This window comes from Bufo gargarizans, chromosome 4 (assembly GCF_014858855.1).
Source record: "Bufo gargarizans isolate SCDJY-AF-19 chromosome 4, ASM1485885v1, whole genome shotgun sequence".
Lineage (NCBI taxonomy): Eukaryota > Metazoa > Chordata > Amphibia > Anura > Bufonidae > Bufo > Bufo gargarizans.
Window position 1 is genome coordinate 417793165 of NC_058083.1, and position 21405 is coordinate 417814569.

A 21405-nucleotide genomic window follows, 5' to 3' on the forward strand; every position below is an offset into this window, starting at 1 on the left:
TCAGCTGTAAAATTTAGCAAAAAAAAAACGACATCCATATATAAATTTTTCGCCAAATTTATTGTTCTACATGTCTTTGATAAAAAAAAAAAAATGTTTGGGCAAAAAAAAAATGGTTTGGGTAAAAGTTATAGCGTTTACAAACTATGGTACAAAAATGTGAATTTCCGCTTTTTGAAACAGCTCTGATTTTCTGAGCACCTGTCATGATTCCTGAGGTTCTGCAATGCCCAAACAGTAGAAAAACCCCACAAATGACCCCATTTCGGAAAGTAGACACCCTAAGGTATTCGCTGATGGGCATAGTGAGTTTATAGAACTTTTTATTTTTTGTCAAAAGTTAGCGGAAAATGATGATTTTTTTTTTCTCTTTTTTCCTTACAAAGTCTCATATTCCACTAACTTGCGACAAAAAATAAAAAATTCTAGGAACTCGCCATGCCCCTCACGGAATACCTTGGGGGGTCTTCTTTCCAAAATGGGGTCACTTGTGGCGTAGTTATACTGCCCTGGCAATTTAGGGGCCCATATGTGTGAGAAGTACTTTGCAATCAAAATCTGTAAAAAATGACCGGTGAAATCCGAAAGGTGCACTTTGGAATATGTGCCCCTTTGCCCACCTTGGCATCAAAAAAGTGTCACACATCTGGTATCGCCGTACTCAGGAGAAGTTGGGGAATGTGTTTTGGGGTGTCATTTTACATATACCCATGCTGGGTGAGAGAAATATCTTGGCAAAAGACAACTTTTCCCATTTTTTTATACAAAGTTGGCATTTGACCAAGATATTTTTCTCACCCAGCATGGGTATATGTAAAATGACACCCCAAAACACATTCCCCAACTTCTCCTGAGTACGGCGATACCAGATGTGTCACACTTTTTTGCAGCCTAGATGCGCAAAGGTGCCCAAATTCCTTTTAGGAGGGCATTTTTAGACATTTGGATCCCAGACTTCTTCTCACGCTTTAGGGCCCCTAAAAAGCCAGGGCAGTATAAATACCCCACATGTGACCCCACTTTGGAAAGAAGACACCCCAAGGTATCCAATGAGGGGCCTGGCAAGTTCATAGAAATTTATTTTTTTTCGCAAAAGTTAGCGGAAATTGATTTTTTTTTGTTTTTTCTCACAAAGTCTCACTTTCCGCTAAATTAGGACAAAAATTTCAATCTTTCATGGACTCAATATGCCCCTCAGCAAATACCTTGGGGTGTCTTCTTTCCAAAATGGGGTCAGTTGTGGGGTCTCCGCAATCATTACATGTATGGCCAGCATTAGGAGTTTCTGCTATTCTCCTTATATTGAGCATACAGGTAATGAGATTTTTTTTTTCCGTTCAGCCTCTGGGCTGAAAGAAAAAAATGAACGGCACAAATTTCTTCATTCGCATCGATCAATGTGGAAAAAATGGAGGGGAAAGGCGTCTGCCAGGACATAGGAGCTCCGCCCTACATCCATACCCACTTAGCTCGTATGCCCTGGCAAACCAGATTTCTCCATTCGCATCAATCGATGTGGATGAATAAATCATTGCCGGGATTTTATATATATATATATATATATATACATACATACAAAGTTTGCCAAAGCATAGGAACGCCGCCTCCTCCTCAGCTCGTATGCCTTGGCAAACGTATCTGTCACTGCAGAGGAGAAAATCCCGTCTTGCAGCGCCGCATACACCGACTTGCGTGTAATCTGACAGCAGAGTAATGCTTCTGTCAGAATGCACATCGGTGCTGCAGCTAGTAGATCGGTTGGTCCACCTGGAAGGTAAAAAGACAAAAAAAAAAAAAAAAGAAAAAACCAGGCCACAACGCAATAATTTTATTAACTTTGGAACAGAACATGTAACTTTAACTTTTTGAACTAAACATTAACGTGTTTGCTTACTGGTGTTTTTTTTTTTTTTTTTTACCTTTATAGAACAAACCTCTCCTTCCCCATGGGTCAATGTGCACAGCGCAAATCGCCCAAAGATGTGGCGAAGTGCGTTATGCACTTTGTCCCATGTGAAAGGAGACGTTTGCAGCAGCTGTGAGTGAATGGGCCCTAATAGCCCTGTGTGCCTATCCTGGTGAGATGATCCCTATGCTAGGTGTACCTGTGTGTGGTACTTTCGGAAACACTCCCCTAAGCATAGGGCAGGGTGGTCAGGACAGTCAGGACAGAAATAGCGGGTGTCACGCCTTATTCCACTCCTGCTACAGACACGACATCTTTTTCAGGGTGACGGTTGGGTTGAGGTACCAGCAACGACATTGGGGAAATGTCGCTCGTGTAGACGGCTAATTACACTGGTGGATGGGGCCACGGAACCTCCTGGATACAGGAGGTTCTCGATGATCTCTTCCTGAAATTTGAGGAAGGATCCAGTTCTCCCAGCCTTACTGTAGAGAACAAAACTATTGTACAGAGCCAATTGAATTAAATATACAGACACCTTCTTATACCAGCGTCTGGTTCTGCGGGAAATAAATACGGAGACAACATCTGGTCATTGAAGTCCACCCCTCCCATGTGGAGGTTATAGTCGTGGACTGAGAGGGGCTTTTCAATGAGACGGGTTGCTCGCTCAATTTGTATTGTCGTGTCTGCGTGAATGGAGGAGAGCATGTAAACGTCACGCTTGTCTCTCCATTTCACCGCGAGCAGTTCTTCGTTACACAGTGCGGCCCTCTGCCCCCTTGCAAGACGGGTGCTAACGAGCCGTTGGGGGAAGCCCGCGCGACTAGTTCGCGCAGTACCACAGGCGCCAATCCGTTCTAGAAACAAATGCCTAAAGAGGGCCACACTTGTGTAAAAATTGTCCACATAAAGATGGTACCCCTTGCCGAATAAGGGTGACACCAAGTCCCAGACTATCTTCCCACTGCTCCCCAGGTAGTCAGAGCAACCGACCGGCTCCAGGGTCTGATCTTTTCCCTCATAGACACGAAATTTGTGTGTATAGCCTGTGGCCCTTTCACAGAGCTTATACAATTTGACCCCATACCGGGCGCGCTTGCTTGGGATGTATTGTTTGAAGCCAAGGCGCCCGGTAAAATGTATAAGGGACTCGTCTACGCAGATGTTTTGCTCAGGGGTATAAATATCTGCAAATTTCAGGTTGAAATGGTCTATGAGGGGCCGAATTTTGTGGAGCCGGTCAAAAGCAGGGTGGCCTCTGGGACGGGAGGTGCTGTTATCACTAAAGTGCAGGAAACGCAGGATGGTCTCAAATCGTGTCCTGGACATAGCAGCAGAGAACATGGGCATGTGATGAATCGGGTTCGTGGACCAATATGACCGCAATTCATGCTTTTTTGTCAGGCCCATGTTGAGGAGGAGGCCCAGAAAAGTTTTAATTTCGGAAACTTGGACTGGTTTCCACCGGAAAGGCTGGGCATAAAAGCTTCCCGGGTTAGCGGTTATAAATTGTGTGGCATACCGGTTTGTCTCTGCCACAACTAAGTCTAAAAGCTCCGCAGTCAAGAACAGCTCAAATAATCCCAGGGCCGAACCGATCTGAGCTGTCTCAACCCGAACTCCAGACTGGGCGGTGAAAGGGGGAACTACAGGTGCGGCTGAAGTTGGGGACTGCCAATCAGGGTTTGCCAGCACCTCTGGGATTCTAGGGGCTCTACGGGCACGTCTTTGCGGTGGCTGCGACGGGGTCACTACTGCACGTGCCACCGTACCAGCTTCAACTGCCCTTCTGGTGCTCGCTACTTCACCATGTTCTACGGCAGTGCTGGTACTAGGTCCAGGAAGGGCTGGGCTGCTGGTGTATGCCTCACCACGTAATCCGACAGCACCAGCCCCACTCTGCTGCTCTTGAAGCGGATCCTGCGCAACCTGCGGTCTAGCGACACGGGGCCGGGTACGCCTGCTGCCATCAGGGACCTCAACCTCCTCGTCCGAACTTTGGGTCAGAGAGCCACTGCTTTCTACAGGTTCGTATTCTGACCCGCTGGATTCATCAGATGAGGGTTCCCACTCCTCATCCGACTGGGTCAGAAGCCTGTAGGCCTCTTCAGAAGAATACCCCCTGTTAGACATGTGGGCAACTAAATTTGGGGTATTCCCTGAGACTACCCAAGAAAAAAAAAGCAAGCCTGTCTTACAAATGGGAGGCTAGCGAAGTACCGGAGGCCGCTGCGGTTGATAAAAAATATCAAAACTGATTTTATCGCCGCAGTGCGTGTAAAGTGAATGTGCGGTGGGGCGGGCGTGGGCGAACGCACGTGTGGGCGACCGATCAGGCCTGATCGGGCAAACACTGCGTTTTGGGTGGAGGGTGAACTAAAGTGACACTAGTACTATTATAGATCTGACCGTGATCAGTTTTGATCACTTCCAGATACTATAAAAGTACAAATGCTGATTAGCGATACGCTAATCAGCGAATAACGGACTGCGGTGCGGTGGGCTGGGCGCTAACCGATCCCTAAACTACCTAACCAAGGGGCCTAAACTATACTGAAACCTAACTAGTGATTGACAGGGGCGATCAAAGGGGTGATCAAAGGGTTAATTGGGGTGATCTGGGGCTAGTATGTGGTGTAGTGGGTACTCACAGTGATGTGTGCTCCTCTGATCCTCTGCTGGAACCAACCGACCAAAAGAAGGAGCAGAGGAGCACAGCAGCCATATAACCCCATCATATTTACTAATATGTGGGGTTAAATGGCTGCTGATTGGTTTTTTTGAAAATCAGCAACCTGCCAGCCAATGATCGTGGCCGGCAGGCTGCTGACGAAATACTCTGCAGTGAAATGCCGGCCCGCGATGCGCATGCGCGGGCCGGCTGTGACGTAATCTCGCGTCTCGCGAGATGAAGCACGGATGCGTCCAGGAGGAATAAATTAACCACCTCCCGGACGCATCCGTGCGTTATGCGGTCGGGAGGTGGTTAAAGGGGCTGTCGAGTGGGACAACCAGAGTGGTATAAAAATAAAAATAAGTACCCTTACCGATTCCCAACCGCTGCCATTCTGAAACTTACAGGCTTCCTGGTTTCCCTCTTTTCTCCACTTCCTGGTCTGGGCTAGACAGGCATTAAATATCAGGAGATGACTGCTAAACCGAACTATAGGTATATAGCTTATTCCAAAATGTGAGCGAGATACTTTTCTAATCTGTTGCAATTCATCAAATCTAGGCCTATTTTGCCTGACATTTTATTACTCAGAAACACGCAAGACACAGCAATGACGAGATCACAGATGGAATTTCATATGGGAAACTATGGTCTGTACCAAAGTTTCCCATAAATAAGCCTTATTCACAAGTCAGTGTTTTGGTCAGTGATTTCTATCAGTGATTGTGAGCCAAAACCAGGATTGGAGCCTCCACAGAGAAGGTCTAAGGCAGGGATGCTCAACCTGCGACCCTCCTAAAACTCCTAACAGCTGTAGGCTGTCAAGACATGCTGAGAATTGTAGTAGTGCAACAGCTGGAGGGCTGCAAATTAGGCATACCTGGTCTACGGGAAAGACCTGTACCTGTTCTTTGTTTAGAGCCGTACCTAGTTTTGGCTCAAAATCACTGATGGCAATAAACTAATGGGTGCTTAAAAAAAAATATAAAATACAAACTCACTAAAACTAAGTGAAAGAAACGATTACTAGATGGCCATTAAGCACTGTGAAAAGGATAAGGAACTTAGCACAAAACAAGCACAGCAGATATGTGGCTCTAGACAATTTCTTACCCTGAGAATGACACTAGTTTGCTTTTGGGGGGGGGGGGGGGGGGGGGGGTGGGGGGGGGGGGGGAATAGTCTTTTGACAAGAATGTGTAAGTAGTTATGTGCGCTCTGATGAACTCACCTTTCATCCTGATGGTAGACAAGAATATAATATGAAATCACACTTAAGGAATTACAAACACTTTTTGGTTTAAATTATGTTTTAATTAATTTGCTCAATACTTTTATATTACAAGTGGATCAAAAATGGAAAAAGTCCATTGTACCAATCAACCCAAAGAAATCAGAAGATACAAAAATGCGCAGCAGATTAGTGTCGTACCTGTAGTCAAGGTCACACAATGATTAATGCAGACTATTGGCTCCTAAGCAGCACTGTCATGTCAATGTTACTTATTAGATTATATCCACTCTTGCGTATCTCGCGTTACCTTTGTATCACAAGAAGCTTTGATTCTTATGAAGCACAGTACTTTCTCTGTAATAAATAATGCTTCAGCCCTCTCCACTCCTACTGTACGTTAAATGCTGTACTGTGTGCATCAGTTATGTCTTTTGGGGTTTATAAAATAAAGCTGATTTGGTGTACAATTACATGGTTCAATATACTATGTGTTCAAACTTTTTTTTATTTTATTTTTTATCACTACTTGCGATCAGTGAATGAAGATGTTTTTGTTGATCGTTAGGCCTGTTCTGATCATGGGATGCTCATACACAGTTTATTCCCATCTAGTCATTTATGGCACATCCACAGGATATCTCAAAAATGTCTAATTGGTGTGGGTCCCAGCTCTATCTGGAGAACAGGGGCCATTTTGCATCCCTTGTAAATGGAGAAGTTGCATGCTCAACTCCATACTTTCAAAACTCTCGTAGAAGAGAATGGAAAGACCCGAGCATGCAATCTCTCCATTCACAGCGGCCATGAGATGGGGTGGGACCTGCCCCAACTGGACACTTACGGCATATTCTGTGGAACTGTCATAAGTGTCCAGATGGGAAAAACCCTTTGTGTGTATTGGAGCTCTCTCTTCTACAAGTTTTCAACCTCTGAATTTAAACAAGAATATTTCCATTCAGTAGATGCTGTAGATGGTGTTTAAAAGTGCAGTATTAAAACACACCAAGTAGATTAGAAAGTAGCATTACGTTTCATTGTACAAATAATACACTTGTATAACACTGGGTTGTTGCTCCTGGTAAAAATCAGCTCAGTGAAGGACAGTAGGAATAACTGAGGCATACAGTGCAGTATTTCAATACAAAAGTGAACATAGCATTACATCCACGAATAACAATAAACCCAGTGTCTTTTACAAATTAGAAAGGACTCAAGGCTGGCTAAAGAGGTTTTGCATGATCGGCACCTTACTATAAAAGACACATGTTCAAGAAAGCTGAGATCTGGGTAATCCAGGATCTGGGCAGCAGAAAAGAAAAAAAAAGTGCAAAATTAGAAAAAGTACCTCATATGCGGCAAATATGTTTTGTAATGGGGCATGAGATGTTCTTAACATTACGTAGGTCGAGCAGCTATGGTTTAGGTGCGTTGTAAGTTGCTCCATTCAAGATTGTCTATTAAAAGAGTTCTCTGGTGTAGAAAACCTATTTTCCAATACCCGGGGGAAATCTGAGTTAACGCGGGAGGTTCCCTGTTCAAGACCTTTATCTACAAGTAGAATGGATTAAAAGTATCTCTCTCTGGAGGACATGGCATTGATTTCAGTGTGCACTGCCTAGTGCATCATCACCTCTGTGTTGGCACTGCAGGGATATTGAACATTTGCTTATTACAGCTGCAGAACAGCCAAGTGTCTATTGCTTTTAAAGGAAACCTGTGAAAATGCCAATTAATCTGCAGTCAGCATGTCATAGAGCGGGAGGAGCTGAGCAGATTACTTGTATTTAGATTCCTGCTCATTCTGAGCTTTGAAGTCAATTAGAGGGCCCCATCAGTGATTGACAGCTCTCTTTGTATACACAGTCATACGGGGAAGGCTGTCAATCAATGATAGGACCGCCTCATTGGCTTCAAACCCACAATTAATCTTTTCCCAAAAACTATATATAATCTGCTCAGCAACTTCTGCTCTATAACATGCCTTTAAGCTCAGACATCATGTTCAATGTGAAAGGTTCCCTTCAAAGTCCATGAGTGCAAATTAATGGCTATGTTTTTTATTTAATCGATTATGCAATTTTGTAATCAGTTAACATTTTGCACTGTTTTGTGTCTGAAGCCTGCATGCATTACAATGTATAGCAAGATGCTCAATAATGTACACAATGAACTTGGTCAGACAGGCTCTCTGACAACGCCTCTCCATCCCCACTCTTGAATGCTCAGTTAAGTTTTGCATAAGTCTATGTATCAATCAGAATTCATCTTAATTGACCTTTCAGAAGAGGGGGGGAGGGGCTGAAGACAAGCTGTTAGAACCCATTTGATGGAACTGACCAAACAGCATTGTGCCGATTGCTATGTATTGAAATATATGCAAGCTGCAGAAAAATGTTAACAACCTATCACAAAAGTGTTTTTAATTCCTCACATACTGGATTTAATAACAAAAAAAAGAATATAAAAGATGTCCATAGCCTTTAAAGCGAACCTTTCACCTCATTTTCACTTTTTAAACTATCAACAGTACGTTATAGATTACCTTTAGTGTGTTGTTATCCATGTTAGGTGCGCTTTCCTGCGCTCTTTATTCATCCAGAAATCGGCTTATAAAGTTCAAATTTTGTGCTGTAACAGTCAAGCAACAAGTCAAGGGGGTAGCCCTTTCCTCTCCTCTGCCCGTACCGCCCCTGCCCTAACGCCTCCTCTATGCAATGTAATTGACAGCAGGTTCACTCGCAGGGACGGCGCTTCTGAATCCTGCGCATGCGCCGTCCTCCTCATTCGCCGCTCGCTCCCGTCTTTCTTGCGGACACAAGCGCGACCATGTAAGAGAATAGCGCATGCGCCGTACGCGATTCCTGCCAGCTTCTCTTCTCTACCTCCCGTGCGCGCGCTCCACTATCTTCATGCTCCAAGTGCCCCACGTGATCACTGTAGACTTGTAACCAGATTGCAAGCCAGTGATCATCCTGTGTCCGCAAGAAAGACTGGAGCGAGCGGCGAATGAGGAGGACAGCGCATGCGCAGGATTCAGAAGCGCCGTCCCTGCGAGTGAGCCTGCTGTCAATTACATGGCATAGAGGCGGCGTTAGGGCAGGGGCGGTACGGGCAGAGGAGAGGAAAGGGCTACCCCCTTGACTTGTTGCTTGACTGTTACAGCACAAAATTTGAACTTTATAAGCCGATTTCTGGATGAATAAAGAGCTCAGGAAAGCGCACCTAACATGGATAACAACACACTAAAGGTAATCTATAACGTACTGTTGATAGTTTAAAAAGTGAAAATGAGGTGAAAGGTTCGCTTTAAAGGCTATGTGCACTTTTGGGGGCACATTTAAAAAAAAATTATCATTGCATGGTACTCATTTTGAGCTAAAATTATTTTTTAAATTGCTCTTTATTATACATTTTGATCCCTTTTCTCTGTACATGGCTAAGATGCTCTAGTAGCAGGATCCGAATTTTCTCTGTTCCGTCAGCCAGCTCTGCTAACGGCTCCTTACCTCTGATCCCTGACCTCATAAAAACACTCATAGCTCACTCCTTATCTTACTGATCAGAATGGTATTTAACTAAGTGTTTAGAACCTTTTAGGCTGAGTTCACACTTCAGTTATTTGATCAATTACAGTATTTTCATCAGTGATTATGAGCCAAAACCAGTAGTGAAGCCTACACAGCGATGAGGTATAATGGAAAGTTTTGCACCTGTTCTGTGTTTTTAACCGGCACCTGGTTATGGCTCACAATCATTACTGGAAATAACTGACCAAATAACTGAAGTGTGAATGGCTAAATATGCGTATTAAAGATAAACTGATTAATTTTTTTTAGCCCAAAATGAGTAAAATGCAAGTCATAAAAAAAACTGCCCCCGAAGGTGTACATAACTTTTAAGGCTTCTATAAGACATCAGTTCATAAATATGAATACATTAACGAGAGAAAAAAAGATCCTAAGTGAACGTCAATCAATACAACTGATCTTATGCCAAGTACAGACCTTATTTCTGCTTCACATTTTAGGATTGTTTCAAACAACCACAATGTAATACCTTTGTTTCTCCTTGGACACCGTGCACAGGACAGCAGCAGCAGACACGTACATATATTTATAAGAAATACTTCTTCAGAATTTACCACTTAACCCTAAAAATAGGATATTAACACCTGAAATGATAGTCTGGAATCAACACAATGGTACCTGTAAATAATTACCGAATCGGAGCGCATTTCTCGATATGTCCCTTAATGGATTAGCACCCTGCCGGCAGGAATAGTATAATGCTTTATTCAGTCAACCTGAGTTGCAGTTCAAGTGAATAAATAAGTAGTCAAACTTGGTTTGTGTTGCCAGAGACAGAGGATCCAACATGAATGGAAATAGCTTGTACCTTCTGACTATCTGATTGCGAAGAGCGATTTACATACAAGAAGATGCCAGCTCCCATACTAAGAAAGGAAGTTCCAATTATTTAATTTACCATCTTGTGCAGGGATTCTTAAAACCACATATAACGCACATGAAGTTTCCTCAAAGTACCAGTGCAGACTTCCATATAATTTTACAACTGCTGTAAACCGAGTGAAAGAAAATTCCCTGCCTTCCCATGTACTGATTTTATTCCAACCTATAAAAAGGTGAACAAAAAAGTTGCGCATATTTGGCTGCGGTAGCTTTGTCCGTTGAAACATTTCTTTTTAGGCACAATTAGGAGTAGGGGTTAAGAATGCAGAGATGCATTAGACATGGAGCAGGTCCTCATCACTGTCATCATGAAAGGAAGCTATAGTAGGCTTGTCCTCTTTTTTATGAGATCTGGATTTTCCAGTCTGTCCTTTTTCTCCATTGGCTACCCCTATCAAGTTCTCATCACTACCAGATACATATTGGCCTAAAGGTTGGTGTGAAATTTTCTGTTTGTTTCTTGCCGACTGTATTCTGACTTCAGGAACAGTCAAGACCTCGTCTTCACTGTCAAGATCATCAACATGCAGTGACGTGAAGGCTCCGGCTTTAACACTTCTAATGTGACCATTCTCATGATGCGGCTTTCCATGGTTGGCCGATACTTCTTCCATGAGCCACTCTGTTTCATTGTCTGCTTCTTCTTCTGTATTGATCTGAATGATGTGAACCAAAGACACAAATTAGACAATTGAAAAACTAAGCAGAGTTTATATGATTATTGAATACTGAAAATCTGTATCTGCTATTAAAGGGGGATTCCAGTTTTATGTAATGTTCTTCAGACCTGTCAGCTCTCCTGATGCGTTTTAGTAAACGTTTAGAACTTTTCATTATGCCGTTCCTCTATTATGCCTCATAAAAATGTATTAAAAAAAATTGACAACTGGATGTCACCATTCAACCTGTCAAAGGGGTGTGTCATTACACAGTCTGAATCTGTCAGCTAAGATTAAACAATGTCTAAGTGTATAGGATACACCCCTAACTAGTAACACCTAGTCATCATTTTATTCATGAATTTCTAGGAGGAATAGGATACGGTATATGAAGTTTTAGGAAAGATGCTTCAGAATTGCGTTTTCAGTCAGAATACAGGGGTGAAGATAGACCCTCTAATCACTATATAAATGAAAAGTTTTACAACTTTCTAATATACTTCGCGTTTCAGTTTCCCGCCATTTTAAAAATAGCTATCCTCTATATTCACAGGCTGTAATCCAGTACATACCATATTTTTCCACACTATAAGATGCACGTTCCCCCCCAAAAGCAAGGGGGGAGGTCAGTGCTCATTGGTACAGCAGGACCAGGCAGCAGTGAATGCAGCACTCCCTGTGCTGGCTCTGTATTCACCGCTCCATGGTCTTCATCTGCCAGAGCCGCAAGCTGTGCTGTGACCTGCATTCAGAGTGAAAACCTAGGTCGTTCTGTGACCTCACGGTGTACGACGTCAGGTCACAGCACAGTGCTGCACGAAGAGCAGGCGCTGGATCTCAGGAGTGGCGACAGGGGGAACAGAACAGTTGAGTGGATGTTTTTTTTGTCTGATCTGATTAAGGCTACATCCACACGACCGTATGTGTTTTGAGTCCGCAAATTGTGAATCCACAAAAAAAAAAAAAAACGATGACATCCGTATGCCACCCGGTTTTTTTTTTTTCGGATCCATTGCAACAATGCCTAAAACGGACAGGAATAGGACATGTTATATTTATTTTGCGGAACTACAGAGCGGACATACAGATGCGGATAGCACACAGTGTGCTGTACGCATTTTTTGCCAACCCATTGAAATGAAGGGGTCTGCATCCTATCCGCAAAAAAAAAAAGAAAAAGAAACGGACACGGAAACAAAATACGTTCGTGTGCATAAGGCCTAACATTGGTGGTCTGATCTGAGGTCTGATTGGGAGTCTTATTAATACTGGTGGTCTGAACTGAAGTCTGATTGGGGGGGATCTGACCCGAGGTCTGATTAACATAAGGGGTCTGATATATTTTTTCTCCTATAAAACCTAGGCGTATCTTACAAAGCAATACGGTACCTGGTCCTGCTGTCAAACTCTAAGGCTTTGTTCACATCAGCGTTCAGCTTTTCCATTCTCCTGCTCAGTTCAGAAGCAGGAGAACGGAAAGGACGGATTCGGCACATAACTGAGAACCTAAGGACCCCATAGACTATAATGGGGTCCGTTAAGTTGTGGAAATACTGTAAATAAAAACACCACACACTTCATTATTATATATTTTTTTTTAATACGCATTTATGAATAGCACAGTGCTGAGATACAAAACACTGACCCAAGTATTGCCACTACTAGTGAATCAGCAACTGTCCCCCGTTTCACCCTGAGTGTTTTAAATTTACACGTGTGGCTCATTTTCGGTTTTGTCGTTTTTAATAAATAATAATAAAGTATGTCGTTTTCTTACACACAAGTTGGGACCCCTAAAGGGGTTTGGTGGTCAATAGACCGTGATTGTTATTTTGTATTTATCCCGAAGGTCCCAACAAGGGCACAGAAGTTTAGTGTTCATTTGTATTCAGTCCCCCTGAGTCAATACTTTGTAGGACCACCTTTCGCTGCAATTACAGGTGCAAGTCTTTTGGGGTACGTCTCTACCAGCTTTTCACATCTAGAGGCGGAAATATTTGCCCATTCTTCTTTGCAAAATAACTCAAGCTCAGTCAGATTGGATGGAGAGATTTCGGTCTGGAGTTTGAATATGCTTTGCTCTAAACCCAGGGATGCTCCACCAGCGGCCATCCAGCTGTTTCAAAACTACAAGTCTCAGCACACCCTAATAGCTGTCCAGGCATGCTGGGAGTTGTAGTTTTGCAACAGCTGGAGGGGCACAAGTTGAGTGTTCGTGCTCTAAACAATTCCATTGCATCTCTGGTAGGGATCGACCGATATTATCAGCTGACATTCATGATTTTTAAAGTTATCGGTATCGGCATCTAAGCTTGTCCAAAGCGCTATATCACAGAACATGAGTGCGCTGCTGTCAGTACGAATACTTTTTCAAGGCACTGCATACTTTCTGATCCAACTCAACCATTTAAAAGAGCTGTGGTTTCTGTCAGTGAAAGTGAAATAATTATTTACACCTTGACTGAAAACCACCTCCAGAACTCAATCTTCACAGCAGGAATACTGTGCTGCTTTTTACACACTCATTGACAAAAAATAATAATGCACCAAGGAGTTGTTGAAATCAAAGGAAACTGTGTGTGTGAATGTAACAATGATATATGCAAGCGATTACCATATAAAAAAAAAGAGAGTGAAAGGATGTGTCGTCATATCCCAAACAGAACCTAAATTGGTGACTAGATGATACAGTTTCAGTCTGCAGCAGTCTAGGTTCCTTGTTCCAGACACCGCCAAATGAAGGCAATAATGGCTGGCTGGCAATGGTGGGACAAATAATGGGAGCCATGATAGCGAATTTCCTTCAGGAAGCGCCTGGAAATTGTGCAGGCAGAAGAGTAAGCGGTGTGTAATGAAGGTGCCAGCTGTGTTTGGATGATAGACAATGAAACTGTGGGAGTTGCTTGTGATTGTCGGCAGATCAAACAATCCTCACTACTGGCAGTCTGTCCAGGCCATTTGGAGCCTGTTAGCCATGTGTTCATGGAAATGACCATCTTGCTTCACTCAGTCCAATTATGCACACCCCCTCAAAAACTGCCAACTGATCAAAATGTCTTCGAGTTGTAGAAGCATGTCTAACAGTCAACAATCTCTCACCAAGTAATACATTACCCAAAAGTAACCTCTGAGAGCCTTTTGACAGGGCAGTGGGGGAAGCACTTTTACGCCCTCTTGTGGCAAGACCCAGTGTATAATCATAACATATCTGTAATTATTTACACAACTGCCTGAGACATAACTGTATGCAGAGTTTTGCAGCAATCAGACATTTCTACATGGTTGTATTATTTCTTTTGTCAATATGTGCATATTACATACAGTAAATACAGTCATCAATCTGCAGAATGTTTCAGCACAAACCAAACAAAGCCCTACATCAGTGGTACTGAGACCATACTATACAAACTGGTCATGGACTGAGCAGAATTAATTTTAGGCTGCAGTCTAAAAGCTGCAGCCTAAATGGCCGCAGTTGTAATCGCGTTACATCAGATAGCAACTTTACCTACTACGCTGCTGTTCATCTTAACATGTTGCTACTTACAAGTTGCCACAACCATGACATAACAGTGAGCAAAAATCCAAACTGGTTGGATTTCATAACGTTCACATTCATCATAAGTCAATGCAACATTTGAAATCGTAAGGGGTTGTCCAAGAGAATTCGAAATCTTGCACAATCCCTACAACAGTTATAATCACCACTTTCTCCAGCACCTTTCTCAGCAGCGCTGATTTGGCAGTGCTGCCTCTCCTCGTTTCCAAGTAGCAGCTGTAACATGCCTGTATATGTATATGACCCCTGCAGCCAATCAGTCCTCAGTGGTCTACTACTGAGGATAGTGACTGGCTGCAGCAGTCACATGACATACACCTGCAGGTCACTGACAGCATGACATGCAGGTGTACAGAACGTCACTGCTGCAGCCAATCACTTTCCACAGTTGTAAACTAATGAGGAGAGTGATACTGGCGGCAAGTGGACCGGACCGGTACCATACAGAATTGCACCGGAGAAAGGGGGGGAATATAATATTTTAATTTTATGCAATTTTAGGGCATTTCAGATAACCCATTTAATGTTGCATGGTTGAAGTGAAGCCCTACTCCAACTCTAGAGTAAGGAACTCTAACTATTGTAGTTGCTTATATGATTTTCTAATTTACAGTTTTTATCAGAGCATTTGCTTTTTTGGGAACATTCTGATGATAACATGTTAGCTTGTGCTTAGGGTCATGGACCCCGCGGACCCCGGCGTCACTGGACAACATTATATTAGGGAAGTTTAATGTATGTAATTCCAAACTATTCCAAAACAGAGCAGCTTAAAAGGTGATGTCATTATGAGTTGCTTTTCCTATTCTTTCCAAAACACTAGTTTCCTAAATAGGAACTTTACAAAGCACAACCTCCTTCATGATAGAAATTAGCACAATAACTAACCAGACACTCGATCCTCTGCACCTACAAGTACAGAAAATGACATCTCCAGCTGAAATGTCATGTATGTAAGTGGCCATTTTGGGATTTTGGTGAAAAGCGATCATTACCTTTGTATATTTGTAGGACACGCTGGAACTTCTCCGGCAGCAGTTGGTTAGCTTATACATAACCATTTCCCTTCAAATAAACACAGAAATGTCAACAAGTAAAACCCGTTTACAAATTAAAATTACAGTCTCTATTTTAATCAATGTCAAAGTAGAACTCAGAGATTTACTTCCAAATAAGCAAACGTGCTTCGGCACTAAAAGGTATATGTTAGATTGAGAAACTACAGTGGAGCAGATGCCTATAGCAACCAACTAGGTTTCATATCTAGTTGCTGTAGGTGACTTCACTTTTTCTTCAGGCTAAATTCACACAACAAAATCCACAGGAGAAAAATCAGTAGCAGATTACTCGCTGAAAACAGATGGTTTTTGGTGGCATATTTCTAATTTAATGATGGATTCAGAGGAGTATCCCAAGCGTTTTAGAAGAGTATTTGGCGGAGGATTCGGAAGAGGTTTTGCCAGCAGTTTTCTCATCTTGCTCCAGGTTCGGATATAATTCAAAAGCGTTTTTGGTGGCAGAAACAACATTAAAAATGCTTCTAAAACTGCTAGTGTTTTTTCTGCTTCCCCATTGACCACATAACCCTCTAACAATTTGTTTCTAAGTAACATGCCAATTCAGATGCAGATCTCAATCACCATGTGCACATAATGTCGTTTTTTTTTTAAGTCAATGGAAAGCCATTATAAGCATTTTGATGGCAGATTTTGCTGGCAGAACTGACATTTTCCATGATGGAATCCGCAACGGATTTTATTTTTGTGAACATAGCCTCAAGTTTTGATAAATCGTCTGCACTGGAGGCACTGAATACACACTGGCACTGACTACAAAGGACCCCACTGGAAAAATTATTTGGGTCCCCCGTTTTCCACCTAGCAAAGTGCCAATCATAGAAATTCTCATTCATATCTCTTCACCAGTGTGTCAGTCCACCAGTGAATGAATGGGAATGAGCGGAGTCATCTATATGAAAGTAGCTAACAATCATTGTCAGTCATAATTATTGTTTGTGGCGAAACCAACCTCGCCACTGGGTTTTGGAGGGGGCTGTTTAAAAGCCTCTTGCCTCAGGATTATGGCCCATAGTAACTTTTAAACCCCTGAACCTATTCCAGGGAATTTTGGATAGATTTGTCCCCCAAGTTATACTGTTTAAATTGATGTAAGTTATATGTATGGACAATGTAACCTCACAAAGTTATAACAACTTATAATAAGTGTAACTTGTCAGCTTGGGAGGAATATGCTGGGTGTGTTTCTATTGTCCCATTGTGTGTTTAAATGGTGATGTCTGTCCTGTTGTCTCCGCATGTGTATTGGTGATCTCCCCTTTGTCCTGAGAGATAATTGGATTGTCTTTGGTCGTCTCCCAGGCAGAGAGGAGGAAACCATGATGCATTGTGGGGATATGTTGTATCTGTTCTGTGTCGCAGTCTCCCTTCTGGTCCTCTAGGGGGCGGGAACTATTGGTTGCTGTATTTACATTGTGTGTGTTGTGAATTACTGATTGGTTGGATTTCAAAACCCTGTGGGCAGTACTATGTTTGGTTTTTATCAATAAAAGAGGCTGTACTTGAAGTACAGTCAGAGCACTGCTTGACCCTCAACACGGAGCCTTGTCTCGTTATTGGGGGGATTCCATGTATGCTGTTGGAGACTGATTGCCAGGCGTGTAAGCCGACTGAATGCTTTTCCTGTTCGCCTGCTGACAGCCATTTGCGAGGTTCCAGTTTGGAGTGCTATTTTGTATCCAGTTCGGGAGGTTGGTGTTCTGCAGTAGCTGTGCCTGTCTCTCGGAAAGGGGCATATCGCCTAAACAGATTTTAACCCCTTGTCTGCTGAAACGGTGCCGTTACATTGGTGGCAAGCAGCGGGATCGTTCCTACAGCCAGAAGGACAGCTACAGGAGACACCATTTCTTTGGATTTTACAACTTAAGGGCAACGCATGTCTCAGTACAGTGACCCTAAAAGCATCAGGATGGAACCAGCAGTAGAGTACAGATACTCTGTGGAGGAATTTGACCGTATGATGTGGTTACGGCTGAACTTCTTCGGACCCAATCCAGCTGAGAAATACGTGAAGTTCGTGAGGAGTCTAGTGTCTAAGACCCTACTATACCGGGCAGAAGGCGACGGTCAGCTGCCACGTTGGGTGGACCTCCATCGGAAGTTACGGTTGCGGGACAGTGGGAGCCCAGTCTCCATTCCCCAGCGGCAGTGTGAAGTGCAGGGAGAGGAGAGCAACGGCCTCCCTCCCCAGCGGCAGGCTGAGTTACAGGGGGCAGAGGTAGTTGTTCCTGCCCCCCAGCAGCAGCATGATTTTTTGGGAATTGGGAGCCTAGTCTCCATTCCCCAGCGGCAGTGTGAAGTGCAGGGAGAGGAGAGCAGCGGCCTCCCTCCACAGCGGCAGGCGGAGTTACAGGGGGCAGAGGTAGTTGTTCCTTCCCCCCAGCAGCAGAGTGATATGCCGGGAAGGCAGTGTGAAATGCAGGGAGAGGAGAGCAACGGCCTCCCTCCCCAGCGGCAGGCTGAGTTACAGGGGGCAGAGGTAGTTGTTCCTGCCCCCCAGCAGCAGCATGATTTTTGGGGAATTGGGAGCCTAGTCTCCATTCCCCAGCGGCAGTGTGAAGTGCAGGGAGGGGAGAGCAGCGGCCTCCCTCCCCAGCGGCAGGCTGAGTTACAGGGGGCAGAGGTAGTTGTTCCTGCCCCCCAGCAGCAGCATGATTTTTTGGGAATTGGGAGCCGAGTCTCCATTCCCCAGCGGCAGACGGAGTTACAGGGGGCAGAGACAGTCGGTCCTGTCCCCCAGCGGCAGAGTGTCCTACAGGGAATAGAGAGCCCAGTCTCCTTTCCCCAGCAGCAGGACACTGTATTGGGAGCGGAGGCGGTCGGTCGCCCTCCCCAGCGGCTGGAAGTATGTATGGGAGAGGAGCTCGTTACCCCCTCTCCCCAGTGGCAGCTTAACGCACCAGGGGGAGACAGTAAGCCCCACAACTGTGCAGATGGGACCGTGGTCTCTGCACTTACAGCACAGGGGGTAGGGACAGTTGTTCCTGTCCCCCAGCAACAGGGCAGTTTAGCCAAAGGGGAGACAGTCGGTTTCCCCCTCCAACAACCAGACTTCAACCAGGCTTCTTCCATGGTAGCGCTGGTACCAGGGCAGAGTCCTGCTGATCCCTGCCCACAAAGCAACCTCCACTCCAAGCCAGGGAGCAACTCAGAGACCGGGAGTACCAGCTACAAATATAATCTTGGTGGATTCACTGGACAGAGACAGGCTACGAAATTCAGCAGGTCCAGTATTTTGTTGTGGGTGGCCTGCCAGACTAACTCAGGTACCGACCGGCGTGAGGTCAGGTATCTGGTTAGTCTTCCCTGGGGGGGGGGGGGGAGATGTGTGGCGAAACCAACCTCGCCACTGGGTTTTGGAGGGGGCTGTTTAAAAGCCTCTTGCCTCAGGATTATGGCCCATAGTAACTTTTAAACCCCTGAACCTATTCCAGGGAATTTTGGATAGATTTGTCCCCCAAGTTATACTGTTTAAATTGATGTAAGTTATATGTATGGACAATGTAACCTCACAAAGTTATAACAACTTATAATAAGTGTAACTTGTCAGCTTGGGAGGAATATGCTGGGTGTGGTTCTATTGTCCCATTGTGTGTTTAAATGGTGATGTCTGTCCTGTTGTCTCCACATGTGTATTGGTGATCTCCCCTTTGTCCTGAGAGATAATTGGATTGTCTTTGGTCGTCTCCCAGGCAGAGAGGAGGAAACCATGATGCATTGTGGGGATATGTTGTATCTGTTCTGTGTCGCAGTCTCCCTTCTGGTCCTCTAGGGGGCGGGAACTATTGGTTGCTGTATTTACATTGTGTGTGTTGTGAATTACTGATTGGTTGGATTTCAAAACCCTGTGGGCAGTACTATGTTTGGTTTTTATCAATAAAAGAGGCTGTACTTGAAGTACAGTCAGAGCACTGCTTGACCCTCAACACGGAGCCTTGTCTCGTTATTGGGGGGATTCCCTGTATGCTGTTGGAGACTGATTGCCAGGAGTGTAAGCTGACTGATACGCTTTTCCTGTTCGTCTGACTGACAGCTATTTGCGAGGTTCCAGTTTGGAGTGCTATTTTGTATCCAGTTCGGGAGGTTGGTGTTCTGCAGTAGCTGTGCCTTTCTCTCAGAAAGGGGCATATCGCCTAAACGGATTTTAACCCCTTGTCTGCTGAAACGGTCCGTTACATTGTTATAGAACACATTTTTTTGTCACCGATGTGCATTCCTCTATCAGCACTTCCAGGCATTTATTCCCACATATTTCCATCTTTTTCACTGTACAGAAGGCTGTTTGCCTGAATCTATGCTTGTAAGGTATGAAATATGATCTAATATCAATAACCAAATGTTTGTATGTCCACCAGGAATGCACCAGATAAACTGGAGACTTCCTCATAGTTTAAAGACCAATGTTCCTCAATTCCAGTCCTCAGGACCCATCTGAGGGTCGTGATTTGAGACTATCTGACAGAATGAATTACTAATTATATCACTTGCTCAATACTAAGGTGGGCCATGAGGGCTGGAGATGAGGAACACTTCTACAGACTATTAGTTAACAAATGAGCCAAAAAAATAAAATATATATGAAAGATAGGCAATGTAGCTCAGTATAGCAGACGCATTTTAGGGTACCAATCTGGAGAAAAGCTTTTGGGCTGGGTTGTAAGATTACTACATCTTATTTAAAAAAAAAAAAAGTAAAAATAAGGTTAACATAGTATTTCACTATAAAGTTTATGTAACAATTAATAAAAAACAAAAGGAACTCACCTTCTTTCTTTCTTGTACAACAACAGTACAACTAGACATGCCACCAGAATCACCAGAAGAATGCTGAGAACGGCACCCACAGCTTGGCTCCTACCAGATAAGCCTTGATATTGATTCTCATTATCAGATTTGTCACTGATTTCTTCTGAACTGTAAAGCACACAAAACAATATGCAAAATTATACACAAAATTTACAATGCTATTTAACATCAATATTCTGGTTAAAAATGTAAGAAGCAGCAATATTAAAGGGGTTTTCCAGTGGGGAAAAAAGAAAGTGGCAGAGGGCATACAATGGAATAGAAAAATAAAAAAAACTAACAAGAACTAAACAAAAAAACAAACAGATACTTATCTCACCAACTCTCCACCGCTGCCTGTGTCCCCACTGGTCTCTATATGCAGGAAATGTCTGTAACTGTCCAATAAGCCAATTATTTTTTGGAGCAGTGACCTGGCTCAACCAGTGATTGCCCAGGCGGGCATTCTGTGTGTGTTAAGACAGGATCAGGAAGCAGAGACAAGCTGGGACCAAGGCAGTGGATCAGAGAGGAGAGTACCGATTCTTCTTTTTTATACTCATTGTGAACCAAGCCAGCAATATTTTTACAATTGTAAATTCCATTTAACATGACAAACATTTCAGACACAGGAATGTAGAAGATGTCCACTAATGGTTGATGAAGAACCAAAGATGTGTGCTGCAACTTACACTAGTGGGCAAACAGCAGAGGTGTGCCAGGCGAACAGATACTGACAGTCAGCTGTTTCATGTAGGAATTCTGGTTGTCCTTCCCCATGCGATGGGCTGCAACGTAACAATATGGAAGAAGTGGCGTTTTTTGTCTTGTCTTTACCACACTTTGAGCTTGAGGTGAAAACAACATCCAAGTCATCATCTGTAAAGACGAAAAGTAATATAAAAATGATTCAACCACACTGAATGGTGAGAAGCTTTGGTAAAAAAAAAAAAAAAAAATTATATATATATATATATATATATATATATATATATATATATATATATATATATATATATATATATATATATATATATATA

General features: G+C 43.5%; 1 protein-coding gene across 2 annotated transcripts in view; it reads right to left on the reverse strand.

Annotated features, from left to right (window-relative positions):
• Positions 1-9897: 9897 nt before the first annotated feature.
• IGF2R (insulin like growth factor 2 receptor) overlaps positions 9898-21405 on the reverse strand; it is a 191989-nt gene continuing 180481 nt past the window's right edge. For both annotated transcript variants that reach the window (XM_044288851.1, XM_044288850.1), the window contains exons 44-47: positions 21058-21244; positions 20345-20494; positions 15500-15569; positions 9898-10942 (exon numbers count right to left, since the gene is read on the reverse strand). In XM_044288851.1, coding sequence (XP_044144786.1) covers positions 10562-10942; positions 15500-15569; positions 20345-20494; positions 21058-21244 — 788 coding nt within the window. In that variant the 3' untranslated portion in view covers positions 9898-10561. The remainder of the gene's footprint in view (positions 10943-15499; positions 15570-20344; positions 20495-21057; positions 21245-21405) is intronic.